Raw genomic sequence first — 17,077 nt, 5'->3', positions numbered from 1 at the left:
TACCCGTAGTTGGGTAGCCTACCACGTTCCTTTCTAGCCCGGGCGTGACACGCTTCCGCCGCCGATCACGAGCCCAGATAGAGTTGTTTCCTCATAGGCTGAATCCTGTTGTTGATTACATAAGAGACGGGGCTAATTCCGAATTCACAATTGTCTTTCTTCAAAGGAAAATTCTCTTCCTTCAGCATATTCTGTTAACATTGGTGCCCAGATATTATTCGATGAGGTGGACCGTGATGAGAAATTTAATGGAATTATTGTACCAATGGGCGAAAGATTAATAGAAGTTCCCGCCCGGTGTAAAAAGTAGAACTTGTTTTATTCATGATGGCAACCACGGTGAAATGCCTAAAGTGGGCTTTAGGTGGCCAGCTGGCTCTTTCAAACTAAAGGCCATGCCCTTTTAAAGGTTTCAATATTGTCTCCTATCACGGTCCACAAAGACATGCGATAAACCTAAAGTCCTTTCTCGACCTCGGTACAGTAGGACGTCTTTTAACAATCCTTCCTTTCCTCCTACATCTGATCAATTCAGCTCTTTGATGCTTGCATGGCCACCTTTCCCTTTGAGGTGAGAACGATATAAAGCACCATCCTCTTGGAGTTGCATACATCAAAACACATCCTGTAAATCCACCCAGCAAATCCACCCTGCTGATTAATTACAGCCTGCGGCGTGTTTCCATCACGTCCACGATTATGATCTTTTGTTTCCGACGAGAGGTTTTTTGAGAGATGTCTTGGACAAGGGAGACCTCTTGTGTTGCTGAAGAGATCTGCGGGAAATTATTTGCAGTTTGACTAGAACATAACGTTTTTTGGGGTTTATTATTAACGTGGACAGTGAAAGAGAAGGCTGTGTGGTTAAGCAATTATTGTGCAACAGTTTAATTTAAAACTCAGTGAGTACATTCACACCGGTGCTCCATAAAGAACAATATAAACTTCATAGAAATATGTTTTATATCCAACAACTGATCCCTACAGGACACCTCACAACCAACACAACAAGCAGGTGATGTGATTGTGCCAGTGTTTTTGTTCACTGCAACAAAAACCCCCACTGGCACTCGGCGCAGTGTGTCGCCGCCTTTAAACCGGTGTTCCGATCAAAGGTATTCGTTAAATTTACGCTCAGTCCTTAATTATAGCCTATAACTTGAAGACATAATGGTTACGATTCCACTGCTTTCAACAAACGAAGAACACAGGGATGTTGTCATGGCGCAGAAAAGAAGAAGCTGATAAAAGACAAAAAAATAAATAGCTTGGGATTTCTCTCCACAGTCTACTTTGGTCTGTGTCTCTTCAGGAGAATCCAATCAGGATTTCCCTAGAGTCTATTGGTCACCAAGAACGGGCGGGGGGTTGTGCAAACAAGTTCATACAAACGGTAGTGCTGTGAGTTCGGCTTTACGAAAAAAAAACACACAGATCGGTCTCAACTGAAGCCCTCGCTGGCCTCCTCCTTGAACACGTGACCGTGCAGGAGTCTGGACTGGGAGCGCAACTCGTCCATGATGCCCGCCACGCCGCCGATCAACCTCCCCCCGCCGCCGCCACTGGCGGCGGCATCTCCCACCGCCTCCCCGCCGAAGTCCGCCTCCTCCACCTTCACCTGCCCCGCCAACGCCAGGAAGGCCTCGCCGTGGTCGAACCCGTAGCCCCCGTAGGCGCCGCCGCCGGCGTCGTCCGCCCCCATCGCCGGCCCCCCGTTGACCCCTCCCGAGGAGGAGGTGGCGCCGGAGACGTTGTTGTTGTTGTTGTTGTTGTTGTTAGCGGCGGCCATCCGCTCGCAGCGCGCCTGGTGCCGCAGGAAGCTCTCCCTCCAGATCACCTTCTTGCCGCACAGGCCGCACTCGTAGGGCCGCAGGCCCCCGTGGGTCTTCAGGTGCTTGGTCAGGTGGTGCTTCATCTTGAAGGTCTTGCCGCACACGGGGCAGCCGAAGGGCCGCAGGTTGAGGTGCTGCATCTTGACGTGGCGGTCGCGCATGCTCTTCAGCGTGTAGGCCTTGCCGCAGTGGCAGAAGTGCACCTTGCCCGTGTAGGGGGCGCCGGCGATGGACAGCGACGACGACGACGACGGGATGGGGGGCGAGGCGGGGCCGAGGGGGAACTGGGAGAGCGCCGGGGTGAGGGGCCGGCTGGGCGTGGCGGGCGCCGAGGCCACGTCCGCCGACGGCCAGGCGAGGCCGAAGTCGCCGTGGTGGTCGGGGGAGACGGGGACCAGGGGCCGCTGGGAGACCTGGCCGGTGCCGTCCTGGATCTCGTCGTAGGTCTTCCCTTCGAAGTGGCCCTCCGCTAGGCGCTCGAAGTCCACCTCGGACTGGTCCTCCTCCAGGGGCGTGGCCTCGGCCTGGGACCAGGGCGCCTGCCACTGCATCCGGGGCGAGGGGGAGGGGATGCCGTGGTCCGGTCCACAGGTGCGGCCCATCAGGGAGGCGTCGCCGTGCTCCCGGTCCTTGTCGTCCTCTGGCCTGCCTCTGGCCTCCGCTTGTCCGGACGACTCTCCATCGCTCGTCTGGCCGTGGGAGTCTCCTGGGATTTATTTTTTTAAATAATGTTAACAGTTTTCAAACCTGATGATTCTGGAGGGAATCACGTACAATTATTATCATACAGAACATATAAACTCTCCAGGATGAGAGGTTGATTTTGTATCCACACTGTTTCAATAAATAGAGATAAACATTAAAAGGTAGGGTAGGCAATTTGGAGAAACTAGCCAGAGTAAGCTAGGCTAGCCAAGCTAGCCAAGTATTCAACCGAAAAATGCATTTGAATGCAATTGTGCAACAGCCACAGATACTGGACTCTGTTACTTTTTTGTCAGATCATTTGATGTATTGATTCAATTCATCAATGGAAAGAGATGAGTATGACCAAAAATCATCTTAAAATAAATGGCCTACCCTACCCTAAACCTTTACACACGTCCCCTAAATGCATCTTAAAAACCAAGAACCCACAGTGTATAAATGTTGTATTTTTCCTTACCAGTTTGTCCAGGCTGCACACATCGGTCCCTCCTCCCCGCCACGTCCTCTCCGACCCCTTCGTCTGCCTCCATCCCTCCTCTCTCCACCTTCCTCCTCTCCTGCTGCAGCAGCGGTGCTGGCGGCAGCTCGGCCACCTCCACCACGTCCCGGCTCCGGTCCGCCCTCTCTGGGCCCGACGCCCTCGGATGCAGCCTCACCCTCTGCCTCAACCCCTCCAGTCCAGCCCCCCCTCCTCCTCCGAGCTGAGCGCCGTAGTGTGCGTCGGCGTTCGTCGGGACGTCCTTCGCCGCGGCGGTGGCCGACGTCAACCACACCTCCTCGCAGCCGGCGTAGTCGCCGCTGCAGTCGCTGTACCCCGGCAGGGAGGCCCCCAGCTGGGAGTCGGCGGCCGAGTGGGGCCCTGACGAGGGGCCCCTGGCGCGGCCCCATCGGGGGAACTGCTGGGGCCGGCGCCAGGTGGCCAGAGGGGGGAGGGCGTCCGGCTTGCGGTCCCGCCTCCGGCCCTCCCGCTCCACGTAGAGACAGTCGGAGCTGCTCGGGGACTGCTGCCTGGAGGAGGTCCCGGGCTGGGCGGGGGCCGGGGGCAGGGAGGAGGAGGAGGAGGAGGTGGTGGCGGCGGTGGCGGTGGAGGCCGAGGGGATGGCGTCCCCCCCCGGCTGGGACTCCGCCAGCGGCCGCTGCCTCTTGAGGAGCTCGGTGCACTTGTCCACGATGTGCCACATCTGGAGGAAGCTGGCCACCGTGACGTAGTTGACGATGTCCTCGTGCACGATGCTGAGCTGGCCCGTGTAGGCCGAGGCCAGGACACTCTGGAAGGCCAGCGGGTCCATGACGGAGGGGAGGGACACCATGGTGACGTTCTTCAGCAGCACCTGCGAAAGGGGGGCGTCAACATCCGGAACTCTCTACGTACGATTCAAAGGATGGGATTGATCGGCCGTTTTCGTCCAAAGCGACTTCACATGCAGGCCGTTAGGGAGCAGGGAGGGGGTCGGAGCATCTTGCTCAAGGATGCCCAGTGATGCCGTCAACACTGGGGAACGAACCCAGGGCCTCCCGACTGGTGTCTGACTATTAACCACCTCAACAACGGTAGCCTACTCCCGTAGAATATCTACACAATCTGTGACGCATTTGATATTGGATAGTATAGGGTTGGCAGGGTGTTCTAGACCCAACTGCAGGGTGTTCTAGACCCAACTGCAGCCTACTACTTTGGAACAGATGCCCGAAGGGTATACCTGCTAAATGACCTGTATCTGAATTCTGAGTATTTATAAAATGTGATACCGATGTGCTTACTAAACAACAAAAGCGTTACCCACCTGGTCGTGGAAATAAGGCGAGGAGGCAGCGAGCACACAGCGATGGGCCCTGTACACATGACCCTGCACCTGGATGGCGAGATCGCAGAGACGCCCCTCCTCGCGCTGGCGGTTCAGGTTGTCCAAGACGGCAGTGCGGGCGCCAGGGAAACACACCTGGACGATCAGGCCAGTAGGGGCGCTGACGGGACTACACAGCTGCTGCTCCATTGTGAAAGAGGTCTACGTAGAAAGTAAACATCGGAGAATATTAAACGTCTCCTGGTTTCTTTGTTCAACGTTTCACTTCTGCACCACTGTCAACAATGGACCATAAATGTGTATAGCACCATTGTGTAAGGGGGCATTGGCCAAATTGAAGGCAGCTGGACAGATGGCCATGTTTACACCTGCTTGTGCTAGCCGTTTGAAGTTAGCAATGGACGACATCTGCACTAGTGTAAGATATACAAGATAATGCAGCCATACAAGTTGTATGAATGAATTTCATGGCGAACCATTTAGTGAAAACGAAGAGGCTAACATAGCATCCATGCAAAAGTCATTGGGTGTCATGCTATCACACCAGCCAAGTTAGCTGCGAGTTAGCTTAGCAGTTGCACATCTAAAAGGACGATATAACGACGAATAGATCGGAATACGTAATGGCATTTTCAATGTATAACGCAAATGGCTATCGTCTACGGAAGTGCACTTCATGTTACGCTGTGTCAACCGCAACAACGATGCAAAAACACGCAATAATAAAAACTTACCCGCCGCTAAGTAGCTAATGTAGCTGCTCGATATTAGCACCAATACACTCTCATCCTGGGGGGGGGGGTCGGACTACGCTACACCAACTTCCCTTACTATTCCCTTACGACGAACCCGAACAAGACTCCAACACGAGTATTGCGAATGGAAGTGGGTACTTTGCGGCACATTTGTGTGATTCTGATGGTGATCATATCGGGTGCCTTGGCTGAGGAGACAGTACACCACCATGTACAACAACACGCGTCCCCCCGCCCATCTTCCAGCCCCTGTTAAAGGGACAGGCAGTCTCACCTACACCCAAACACATCCACTCTAACATCACTTTGAAGGAAAATAAAACATGGCACACGATTTCCCAAAGTGAGGTGCAGCCTACATGTTGTTGACTGTTTTATGGTGACATTTTTGCGGTTCAACTCAAAGGTCGTGCATAGTACATATTAGAGGGGGTGTGCACCGCCCTGGGAGCCCGTCTACATCCTATAGCCTAGTATCCTCCTCACATGGTGTTTTTTTTTTACCGCAGTGCATCAGCAGCGTCTCCTGACATGAGCGACAGGGGTGCAGTTGCACTCAGTGTTTGCGCCGTGTGTCAAAGAAGAGGATTTATCTGAGGGACCGAAATCGGGACGTCGATTATTGGGCGTTTTTTTCCGCTCATATCTGATGCTTATAGGGCCTTGGGACGTGAGCGCAGTTTCATCTGCAATGTCAACACGACCCGGGCATCTCTGCTGAGTCGGGGCTCCTAGATAGGTGGAAGGATTCGTATTTTTTTTATTTTACATGGATTTGTTTCTCAAACGGTAACCATCACTACTACACGGAGGAGACTGCGTTTCGTTTTAACATTTATTTGAACTCCTATCTGGGAGAAAGGGTGGTGTTCTTTGACCGAGATACCATCGACACCGTCGGCTTTTGAACATCCGTGATCGGATCAAACCTGATCTCTTTTTTAGGAGCGATAATACCGATTGCCCTTCAGTGAACATTTGTAAGGTACATCAGATAATCAGGGACGGCATGCAAGCATCCGCTTAATTATTCATGGAGCGGTATGTGAATTAAGGAATGGCTTTTGGAAGACGTAAGAGGGTTTATAGTGGGATTTTGTAGGCTACTTGAATTGATTACATAAACCATTTTTATATTAACCGTGTGCGCTCACCAAAACATGGTGTGTGTGATGGTAGCTCTCTAATCTAAGCGACTGTGGTCCCTAGAGCTATCATCTAACCGCAGGCCAAGTCATTGCTGAGATCGTTAAATAGGCTATCAGAGCCCACAAGATTTCTAAAATCTCCGGTTATACCAGAGACTGTGAAGTGCACATTGGTCCACGTTGCTTACGGGTGAGACGCTACGTTCATGCACTGCGTTACGCGATCGGGAGGGTAGGAGGAATTTTCTAGAGGCGTCTGACGTAGCAGTATATGGTACCTCATGTTCCTGATGCTGATGTGAACTTGCTGAGTTGAGTCTAATGAGAGTCAGGTGCAGGTAGGGAGTCAGGTACAGGTGCTTCACAAGATAATAGGAGTGACGTGAAAAGTAAGAAATAAGCACAATCAGTAGTCTACCTCCAACAAGCAGCTTACAGTGGTACCAGTGAGGTGTGCTCCGTTCAGTGGATGTTGGGAAGGGGATCGTCGCCGGAGGAACTCTTCTCAAGCTAAAGACTTTCAGCTTTGCTCCCCTTTTTTTGAAACTCCATCTATAATAGATAGCAAGCCTGTCACTTTTTGAAAATGGGCAGGAATATAGTATCACTGGAACAAGTCATCTTCGTGCTGCTATGCACTCTTGGTGGTGAGTATTTTAATAATTCAAAAACATTTGCATATTATGAAGGCTAAAGCCATGGGCGACGATGTTACACCCAACATGTATTTCATAGTTTTTCCAGAGTGTTTTTTTGTTTATTATTTATTTTTTAGAAATGTATTTATAATGTTTTTGTTGAGGCCGAGTGAATGTGGTGAAATGTCTCCTGAATGGGGGCAAGTTAAGTCCTACTTCTATGCACTATATACACTGTGTATTGCTGACGAAGGGAAAGACACAAATGTTATTGACTCGTGGTGATCCTGAGGGAGAATTGAACAGTATAGCTCAACGGAAAGATGCACATCCTAACAGCTCTCTCCCCCTCCCTCTCTCCCACTCTATCGCTCTCCGTATCTCCCCCTCTCTCGCTCTGCCCCCCCCCCCCCCCCCCCCCTCCCCCAGTGGGGATGTGTCGCGGGGCGTGTGCCGAGGTGGACTCGGACACGGAGGCGGTGGCGGGGAAAGGCTTCAAGCTGGGCTGCATCTCCTGCAAGCGGAGGAGCGAGGTGGAGGGCTCGGCCACCGTGGACTGGTTCTTCCGGAGCAAGGGGCAGAAGGACTTTGAGCACGTGAGTTGGTCCACGTTAACACACACGGTACCTCGGTGCATCTGACGCAAGCCCAGAACACCCACCATGTCTATCTGACGATAGATGTTTCTATCTATCTGTCTATCTATATATAAGTATATTCTACCACTCTATCTGTCGATCATTAAATCTACCTATATATCACTCTATCTATATATCACTCTATCTACCTATATATCACTCTATCTATATCTCTCTCTCTCTCTCTCTCTCTCTCTCTCTCTCTCTCTCTCTCTCTCTCTCTCTCTCTCTCTCTCTCTCTCTCTCTCTCTCTCTCTCTCACATACACTCATCAATCAAACCCTCCCATGATGAGGGTGGGGGGGGGGGGGGGGTTGGCGTTCAGAGGTTGAGAGCCCTGATAAAGCGACGCTCAGGGCCGGGGATGGTGGTGACGTTGCTGCTGGGAGAGATGATGGAACATGAGACACATGACCTTGGCCAGCACACGACCTCCATCCCCACTCAGTGGACGAGCACGCACACGCCTGTATATGGATTATTATACAGCACCGGGGAGGGGAGGCTGGACAGTGTAGATGGAGGCTGACCCTCAAACAAGAGGTCCCGGGTTTGATCCCCAATCTCCACTTTTCCTCGTACCTTGAAGCGTCCTCGAGACGAGATGCCCAAACATCTGCCTGCTCTTAATGACCGTAAACCACTGTGAGCCAATTGGAATAAAAATAACTTATTAGTTAATAACATAGATCTAAAGAGAACTTCAATGTTATATCCCCAAAACATCCAATGTTGAAAACCATCACGGGGAATCCGTGCAAGTGGTGCATTAGGAGAAATGTGGACTCAATCCAACGGGAGTATTTAGGTCAATCCCTCCAACAGAGCCATTACTAAATCCAAGCCGCGAGGGACCGCAGCATCTCTGGTGATATGAACCTTCCAGATAGATGTTTCCTACCTGAAATGAGCGTGTGAACGCCAGCGTGAGCCCTAATGGAAACACAAACTGCCCTTGAGGATGGAGGATACCATTACATGCAGCCATTTTTTTTGTTGAATGGCTGGTCTGGTCTTTGGTTCCTCCTTAGGGCCGAGGGGTCTCTAGAGCAAGGCAATTATCCCCTGAATGCTTATGACCAGACAGATAGATAGATAGATAGATAGATAGATAGATAGATAGATAGATAGATAGATAGATAGATAGATAGATAGATAGATAGATAGATAGATAGATAGATAGATAGATAGATAGATAGATCTACCATCCACCCACCGTTATTTCCAAGCGCATGAAAAAAAACGCCAAATGAAGTGATCTGTCGGCACCCTTGAGCCAGATGCCTACAGCTGAGGATGCTGACATTGGGGTCCAAACCCAGAACCCTTTCAGCTGGGGGTCATACAGTACACCCCTAACCACGACTAGACCACCCTCAAGTACTGCTCCTGAATGACACGTATCTAAAACGTACTGCATTTGGGTACTTTGGATAGTGCAAATAACGGATAATAGTTGTACAAAATACAAGAAAATACAAAAAAATTACAAATCCAAATCCAAATAATTGACTATGTACAACAGTGTGCACTTTTGCATATGTATTGGCAGTGTGTGTGTGTGTGTGTGTGTGTGTGTGTGTGTGTGTGTGTGTGTGTGTGTGTGGTTGTAAATGAAATAAAATCAAAATGATAACAGGTCTCAATCCGTGAATGACTAAACCCGGATGGTGTTGGCCACTCCGATTGCAGATCTACAACTACGACGAGGAGGGCTCCATAAAGAGCTTCCAGTTCGAGGACCGCCTGGACTGGTTCGGCAGCCGGCAGAGCAACGACATCCAGGACGCCTCCATCTTCCTGACCAACGTCACCTTCAACGACTCGGGCACGTACCGCTGCCGCGTCAACCGGCTGCTCACCTACGAGTTCTACGAGTACCAGACCAAGATCTTCAAGGAGGTCAACCTCACCGTGGTGGGCAAAGGTACGAAGGGTTTCACCTCAACACACTTTGTTCACCGCCGAGTTCGGCCGTCGCACAGCTTCTAGAAATCAGTACCAAGATATTTATAAGCCACTACAAGCCAATACAATATTTCTAAGCTACTATTGGTCGATACCAATATATTTCTAAGCTTCTATTGGCCGATACCAATATATTTCTAAGCTACTATTGATCAATACCAATATATTTATAAGCTACTATAGGTCGATACCAATATATTGCTAAGCTACTTTAGGTCGATACCAAAACCATATTTATAAGCTACTATCAATCAGTACCAATATATTCAAAAGCTACTATAAGCCAATACCAATACAATATTTATAAGCTAGTACAGGTCGATATCAATAAAATATTCATAAGCTTCTAAAACCAAAAATCAATATGTACCATTAATGGCCATTCATCTTTGCACGCCTTGTACTGAAACATCTCCTACTTAATTTTGAGTTTGTTTTACGCCATGTTTAGTCACCATGGACAGCTCCTTCCTTTCCCCTCTGATTGGTCACGAGGGACCAGACCAACGTGTATTCCCTGTGCAGCGATTGGTTGAGACTCTCCATGTCCCTCCCCCCCCCCTCAGCCACCAGAGGGACGGCCTCCATCGTGTCAGAGGTGATGATGTACGTGGCCATCATCGGGCTGCAGGTGTGGCTGCTCATCGAGATGATTTACTGCTACAGGAAGATCTCTGCTGCCGGGGAGGAGGCGCTCCGAGAGGCCGCGTAAATATTCATTACAACCGCCCACACACACACACAAACACACACACACACACACTCACACTCACACTCTCACACACACACACACACACACACACACACACACACACAACAGTTCTCACTTACACACATGCAACCGTTGACGCACACACACACACACACACACACACACACACACACACACACACACACACACACACACAACTGCACGATGCAAGAGTGTTCAATGTTTGTAGTTTGGTTACTACGGTTGCCGCCATACTTGAATGTTAATATTTATTTTGAATCCACAACAGTGATGACCGTGCCGCCGTCCATTTAACTGCCGAAATATCTATAATTTTAATTGAATACACTAAATATAATAGACTGTACATATACAGTATATATATAAATACTTTAAATATATTTATTTTATTGACATTTTGTAGTTCCGACTCTTTGCTCTTTCAGCATTCATAGTTTACTCAGTATCAATCCAGTCACAAAGTATAATCAGCCAGGCATCACCTCAAATGTTTTAGGCCTAGACAAATGAAAGGAAAGTGTACGTAACAGGTACATGCATGTGGGCTCAACGCTGCCCATGCATGCCGTCCTCGTGTGTTGTCGATAACCTGCATCTTCTTCACTGTGACCTCAGTTCTCCTCCGCCTCAGCTGCCGTCTCTCTCTCTCTAAGCCACTAACTCCTCCTCCTGTCTTCCATTGTGCCCCGCGTGTGCACTCGCCCTCGGTGTCTTGTTGTCTGGTGTGTCGTGCTCCCTACCTACCTCCTGTCATGTTTCCTCCTTCCCGTCAACCCTCTCCTCCTACTCCATCAACGTCCTCCTCCTCCCTGTAGTAAAAACCAAAACTCTCCACCTGTAAGTCACAACCTTGGGATCGCACAACTGGCCGCTCCAATTTTTGTCTCGTACTTCATTTAAATGTTTTTTCATTTTCAAAAACGCATCTTTTTCCGTGAAGGTCGGACATTGTGCACGTACACTTACCTGTTGTATATGTGGGTTGTCTTTTTTTTTACTAGAAATGCTGAGTATTTAGCTTTAGCCTCGGAGAGCAAAGACAACTGTGCCGGAGTCCAGGTTGGAGACTAATACAGGTAAATATCTTGGTCTCAAAAATACTTTTACTTATTTAACTACACAAGATCATTTGACCAGATGAACGATTAATCCGCGTAACCTCTACTTAACTTTTCTTATCAAATCTGGAGGATGAACGTTAACCAATGGACATTATACTGGGATTTAACAAACAATTTGACTTCACCAACAGAATTTACGAAATGATGACCTGACAAACTGTAGTTTCAGGATATTGAATGATGAAACACACAGTGAATTACCATATTTGACACTATTGCAACTGTATGTTGACAATGCCTGTGAGATGTATGATGAAACAACACGTTGTGGACAGTGAATTAATCCGACACGTTTGTTTCCTCTTTCTTACAGACTGCATCTACTGACTGACCCACCTTGTACTGCTTGGACCAGCATGGAGGCATCCAATCAAACGTCTTTCTTTCTCCCCCGCCACCCTCGAGTCTGTATCACCCTTTTTTTCCGTTACGCAGAACACAGATGGATGCGAGACTAAAAAGACCACGCATGGTACCAGCACTGTATATTAATACACACAAACATACACATGAAAGCATGTACTGCACTTTTACCCCTGATCATAATGCATTCACAAGCATCGGTGTCCCTGCGCATATACATTCAATATTTCTCTTTCTATATTAAATATATACAAGTGTTTGTAGTACTACATGTATTTAAACTGTACGTAGTACTATAAGCGAGGCTGCTTGACTCTGTGAGATTGGCTGTAAAAGGAATGTATTTTGGAGAATCCATTGTCACACGGGACGTATGAATGCTTCGATGCTCGCGGGAGATCGGTATCATGAAGACACTTATGAGTTAGGATGTCGTAGACTCTCATAGACCGGCTGTCTTTTCAAGTTCAACAAGTCTTGCTAGATATCCATTCAATGAAACTTGATCGTGGACTAAATAAATCCGTAAATACCCTGTGTGACTGAGTCGTTTCCTTACAGCAATAAACTAATTCCTATTATGAATTATATTAATATAAAGAATATTGATAACAATGTCATAGGCATTCTTTGTTCCATTTTGTATCATTTATTTATTTTTAATTAATCTCCAAAATTATTGATTCTTTCAGAATTATCTTTAGAATACTAGACAGAAACTCCCCAGAGATATAAAGAGATGCCACTCAAAATGGGTTTGTTTATCTGACTCACAGGGGTTACAGTAGGTCAAACTTCTGCCAAACGGCTGTGAAATAAGATCCCCTTCCCGGTCGCAGACAGCAAGCGCTCGAGGGCTAGCATTAGCTGCGCGACGGCTAGCCTCTCCAACCCCCCCAATGCCAGCAGCACCGGTCACACGAAAAGGCATTAGTGCAGATTTAGAGACCAGCTTTGACGTCAACACACTAGGGATCACATTCAGCAAAAAAAAAAATCCTTTATTTTATTACCCCTAAATCCTCACATATATCGTCTGCGCTTCCGCAACAGACTAATAATATTCCTTGTCAGGGATTTTTATAAAAAGCACATCTTATCACACCATGAAACCAGTTTATTTGAGCGTGACTGAGTTCCCTCCATAATCCCCCATCATAATAAAGTAGCCCCAATGACTCATCATTTAAACTATATTCTCATGTCCCCGGTCCTGGTCTTACAGCTGCAGCACGCACTCAGTGCCGGGGTACGGGGGCAGGTTGAGCTGGTACTTCTTCTCCAGGGCCGGGGGGACGAAACGCCCCCCGAGGTAGTGGTATCGACCCCTGAAGTGGACGGCCGACTTCTTGGGCGCGGTCAGGGAGATGAGCATGTCGGGCTGCAGGCCGTCTGGCCCGCCCTGCTCCACGTCCCAGCCTGTGGATCCATACGCCGCCGACGGTAAACCCATTACAACGTTGCAGTGAGTTCCGACTTCCGAGCTGAAAGGTTTCCTGTCTCGAACCTCACCAATCCCAGTCTAACTTTTCGGGCGCCCTTAGGCAAAGGGGCCAGTTTGCTTATTATTGACATGACGGCTGAAAAGGTTCTGGGCTCGAACCCCACAAATCCAAGCGTAGCCTTAGGGCCCCCTTAAGCCCTTAAGGGGCGGGTTTGCTTCCTAATGATACGTTTCTAAAGAAAACCGACATCGATCTAAGAATGAATAAATAAACGCCATGCTATTCGATACGAGTCACGGCCCGAGGGCAGATCTCCACGAGCCGGGATCGGTTACCCCCTGACCCACCTGAGGGGATGTCGATGCTGGCCACGGGCACGGTGGAGTCTTTCAGGACCTCCAGGATGGCTCCGAAGGGCTCCCGGACCGCCCCCGAGAAGCTGAAGCCGAAGATGGCGTCGACCACCAGGTTGTAGGCCTGGTCGACGAGCTTGGCCTGGGGGGCGACACGCAGCGTCAGACGCACAGCACTGGGAGTGGACAGCAGAGAGCAGACGGACGGACAGACGGAGGGAGGGGTGGAGCGGGGGGAGGTTGAGGAGAGGGAGGAGGTTATGGATATGGGGAGGAGAGGGAGAGGGCATGGGAGGAGGAGAGTAGAAGGAGGAGGAGGAATAGGAGGAGGCATCAAAGGAGTAGAGGGAGGAAAAGGTGGAGAAGAGGGAGGAGGAGGCGGAGGGGAGAAGGAGGAGGAATAGGAGAATAAATAGGAGGAGGTATAGAAGGAGTAGAGGGAGGGGAAGGTGGAGAAGAAGAAGATGGAGGAGGAGGTGGAGGAAGACAAGAGGGAGGAGGAGAAGGAATAGGAGAATAACGAGACGACAGACAGACAGACGGACACCTCGGGCATCTCAGACAGGAAGGGGATGTCCATCTTCTCACACTGGGTGGTGAGGCCCTGGAAGAGGGGCTTGTTGGGCCTCTTGGGGTACAGGATGGTGGGCTCGTAGCCCTACAGCAGGCCGCAGTGGACAAAAAGGGTGTTAATGTACAGCGTATCTAACAAAGCAAAATGCACTTGATCTCAGGAGCTCTGTGTAACAAGCATTTTAGGTATGAATGAGTAACACAAAACAACATATCATTTTTATTTATTTACTAATTATGCAATGAATAATACTACTAATACATATATGGTTGTTGAACGAGATGTAAAATGGTCACCACCTTTAACAAACAGAGAATAATACGACATGATTCAGATAGGGCAGACCACTTTTAAATAATAATATAGTAAGCCATTGAAAGGCTCACAGAAGTGATGAATCTAATCCGACTGTACTTTGGTTCGTGTTTCTTGCAGGATAAACAAGGCAACGGTTAATGCAGTAACTCCGAGATGTCCTGACCTCATATTTATGAAGCTTAGCGAACGCGGCCCGCTGACAGAGCCTTAATGCCCTGCTCTTTGTTTAATTTTCACAGCATTGCTATTTTACATTTCACCAGCGACTGGGAATCTTCGCTGGGCTGAGGATGACCTTTAGTGGAGAGACGCACGCAAAGAGTTTAAAATGTGGAACGCAGCAAATGAGCCCACTGAGTGTTTTTTATTTTTTGCTGAGGCTGGATAAAAAAAAAACACACTCAGGTGCAGGAATGAACCCAAACTTTTTGAGTGGGGAGACTGAATGTTCCTCACGCGCTCTATCGAGACATTCACTGACGTCAAGACGGCCCGGTTTATTCCCCAGACAGATGGATTGGAGGAAGAACGGAAAACTTATTTTTTTAATCGTTTTTTTCCCTAAAGAACTGGGAATGTTTTTTCACTGACCATACAAAAAAGACAGTAAGACCAGAAAGAAAGTGTTTGTAAAATATGCCATATGGTATAAATATATTATACATATGATATATATGGTATTTATATTATACATCGAGTGGTGTATATCGTTAACGGTGATTCTACTTATTGGTGGTTTATCTTCCATGTGTTTTACATCGATCCGGCCATCAATCCAATACAAATGTTCTATACTCATGGGTGGTCTATTCACTGCTAGGAGCCGGCCACTCACAAAGAGCTTGAGATGACGGGCGCAGACCAGGCCGTCCCCTCCGTTGTTCCCCGGACCGCAGATCACCAGCAGGGAGGGTCTCGGCTGGAGCAGGGAGCTGAGGGGGTAGGCCTGCAGGAGCACAGGGCAGAGGGCACGGAGCTACTGATCAATACCGCTCCGTACTGGTCAGGATACCACCGGAACCCATTGCTCACTTGCGAGTGACCAGACCTCCTACATGAGGTGCACAACAGACAAGCGACAGGAGGCTTGGACATACCGGAGAGCTGTTGACCTTATGATTGGTTAATGATAATTGCTGTGAAGGGACAGACAAGCAGACAGACAGACAGATAGAACGACAGAGAATAGAACGATGGGCCGACAGAGGGATAGACAGAAAGATGGACGGACAAAACAGATTGACAGACAGACCTCCTGCGTTCGCAAAATAAATCTTGAAGGATCAATAATACACAGTTCTGATATCCTGTTTCATGAGGCAATGCATCACATTACATCATCCCTGAATCCATCTTATCCCTCGCAAATCTTCATCCTCACACACACAACGCTCAATTATTTTAAACATTAGCACCCCCTGTGGGTCGGCCTTAGAGCCATAGTCATGGTCTCGCTGATAGGATGTAACTAAGACACAGTTTACCGGGTCTACCAGGTTCTCAGCCAACCTGTAGGCATCCCTGAGCCAGATGCCCCCACCAAACCCCTACCCGCTCTTTAATAAAAATGTGTGTGAGTTCAATTTTTCGTATCTAAGTGAGTGAGCGGTTTAGTCTCACCCTGGCGATGGCCGTGGCACAGCTCAGACCAGCCAGCTCCATCAGCTGGTCCACGCTGAAACCGTACTCAGTGAACAGCTGCTGGTCGATGTTCTGCGCCTCCTCCTGCCTGTCAATCGCAGCAACGACCCCGCCCCTCATTGTTAGCCAGCTCACAAAAACAAGCACTCGCTCATTTTCAGACACCATGTTATTTTAGAAACATCTTTCAACACTTTTTGTTGATTAGTTGTTACTCCAATTTTGATGAATGGACTTTGATAACTTTGGATGAAAGCACATTTGAAACGACATGATTCATATGCAAATGTAAATTAGCCCATCCTATACGTATTGAGAATAAACAGTATCAAATAAGCTCTGCTACTTTGGAGCAGACGTCTACCTGTTATCAAAGTGAATCATCAGTACCTATTGGTGTGAAAAGTATTTCAATATTTTATTTTTACCCCAGGTACTTGATAGATTGCGCCATACTGGACGCTCGTCCGCTGCTGAAACAGTGCCTGTGTTCCTTGTTGGGTGCAGCAGCAGCAGGACATGCGGCTCTCTGGGCGGTGGCGGCGGCTCTTGACGTCACCAGGAGCCCGATCCCCACCAGAGCGCGGACGCTCAACATCCAGCCGGGGCCCGCACCTGGTGGACGGGACAGGGACGAGTCATAATATGACTTATGTAAACCTTTTGTGGGCTAAACGCGTTAGTTTTTTAATGTGAATATTATTATCTGAAATATTCATATTGATTACAACTTTGAGATCTCAATGACAACAACACGTAGGTTCGGGTAATAAGGGAGTGACATTTGCGGTGTGGCATTTGACATACATTTCTTGGGATTATTGAGACTCACCAAAACTCAACTTTACCTGATAGCTATTATACGCAATCCAAAAAATAAAAGCGTGCTTGTTAAATCAAGATTTGCACAAAAGTATCACAGCAAAGCAATGTTTTGGTCCCAGCCGTAAACTACTTCCGGGTGTATTACTTTCAAAATAAAAGGTTAATTCTTTCAACATAAAGCTCTGAGCTCCGTCTCGTCACAAAGCTAATTA

At 48.5% G+C, this 17,077-nt stretch overlaps 3 protein-coding genes across 4 annotated transcripts; 1 reads left to right on the top strand and 2 right to left on the bottom strand.

The window, feature by feature from the left end:
* Window positions 1-859: 859 nt before the first annotated feature.
* Window positions 860-5,330, bottom strand: zbtb22a (zinc finger and BTB domain containing 22a). Its single transcript, XM_030347189.1, has 4 exons — window positions 5,080-5,330; window positions 4,325-4,546; window positions 2,998-3,871; window positions 860-2,538 (listed from the first exon to the last, which is right to left on the bottom strand). The coding sequence occupies exons 2-4, from the start codon at window positions 4,532-4,534 to the stop codon at window positions 1,442-1,444; spliced, it is 2,181 nt and encodes a 726-aa protein (XP_030203049.1). The 5' UTR covers window positions 4,535-4,546; window positions 5,080-5,330; the 3' UTR covers window positions 860-1,441.
* A 107-nt stretch (window positions 5,331-5,437) lies between these two features.
* On the top strand, window positions 5,438-12,248 carry scn1bb (sodium channel, voltage-gated, type I, beta b). The gene is made up of 6 exons (XM_030347197.1): window positions 5,438-6,895; window positions 7,316-7,482; window positions 9,217-9,451; window positions 10,059-10,200; window positions 11,227-11,301; window positions 11,660-12,248. The coding sequence occupies exons 1-5, from the start codon at window positions 6,835-6,837 to the stop codon at window positions 11,294-11,296; spliced, it is 675 nt and encodes a 224-aa protein (XP_030203057.1). The 5' UTR covers window positions 5,438-6,834; the 3' UTR covers window positions 11,297-11,301; window positions 11,660-12,248.
* Window positions 12,249-12,588: 340 nt separating this feature from the next.
* Window positions 12,589-17,017, bottom strand: naxe (NAD(P)HX epimerase). Of its 2 annotated transcripts, none has more exons than XM_030347196.1 (7): window positions 16,873-17,017; window positions 16,469-16,655; window positions 16,020-16,128; window positions 15,235-15,345; window positions 14,055-14,165; window positions 13,502-13,649; window positions 12,589-13,128 (listed from the first exon to the last, which is right to left on the bottom strand). In XM_030347196.1, exons 2-7 carry the CDS (start codon window positions 16,636-16,638, stop codon window positions 12,929-12,931), a joined length of 849 nt encoding a protein of 282 aa, XP_030203056.1. In that variant the 5' UTR covers window positions 16,639-16,655; window positions 16,873-17,017; the 3' UTR covers window positions 12,589-12,928. The 2 variants fall into 2 exon arrangements, with proteins under 2 accessions (XP_030203056.1, XP_030203055.1); XM_030347195.1 differs by having other exon boundaries at window positions 16,889-17,017.
* Between the last annotated feature and the right edge of the window lie 60 nt (window positions 17,018-17,077).

Source organism: Gadus morhua, chromosome 22 (assembly GCF_902167405.1).
Source record: "Gadus morhua chromosome 22, gadMor3.0, whole genome shotgun sequence".
NCBI lineage: Eukaryota > Metazoa > Chordata > Actinopteri > Gadiformes > Gadidae > Gadus > Gadus morhua.
Note: the sequence above shows the minus strand (reverse complement) of the source record. Positions and strands in the feature narration are given on the sequence as shown.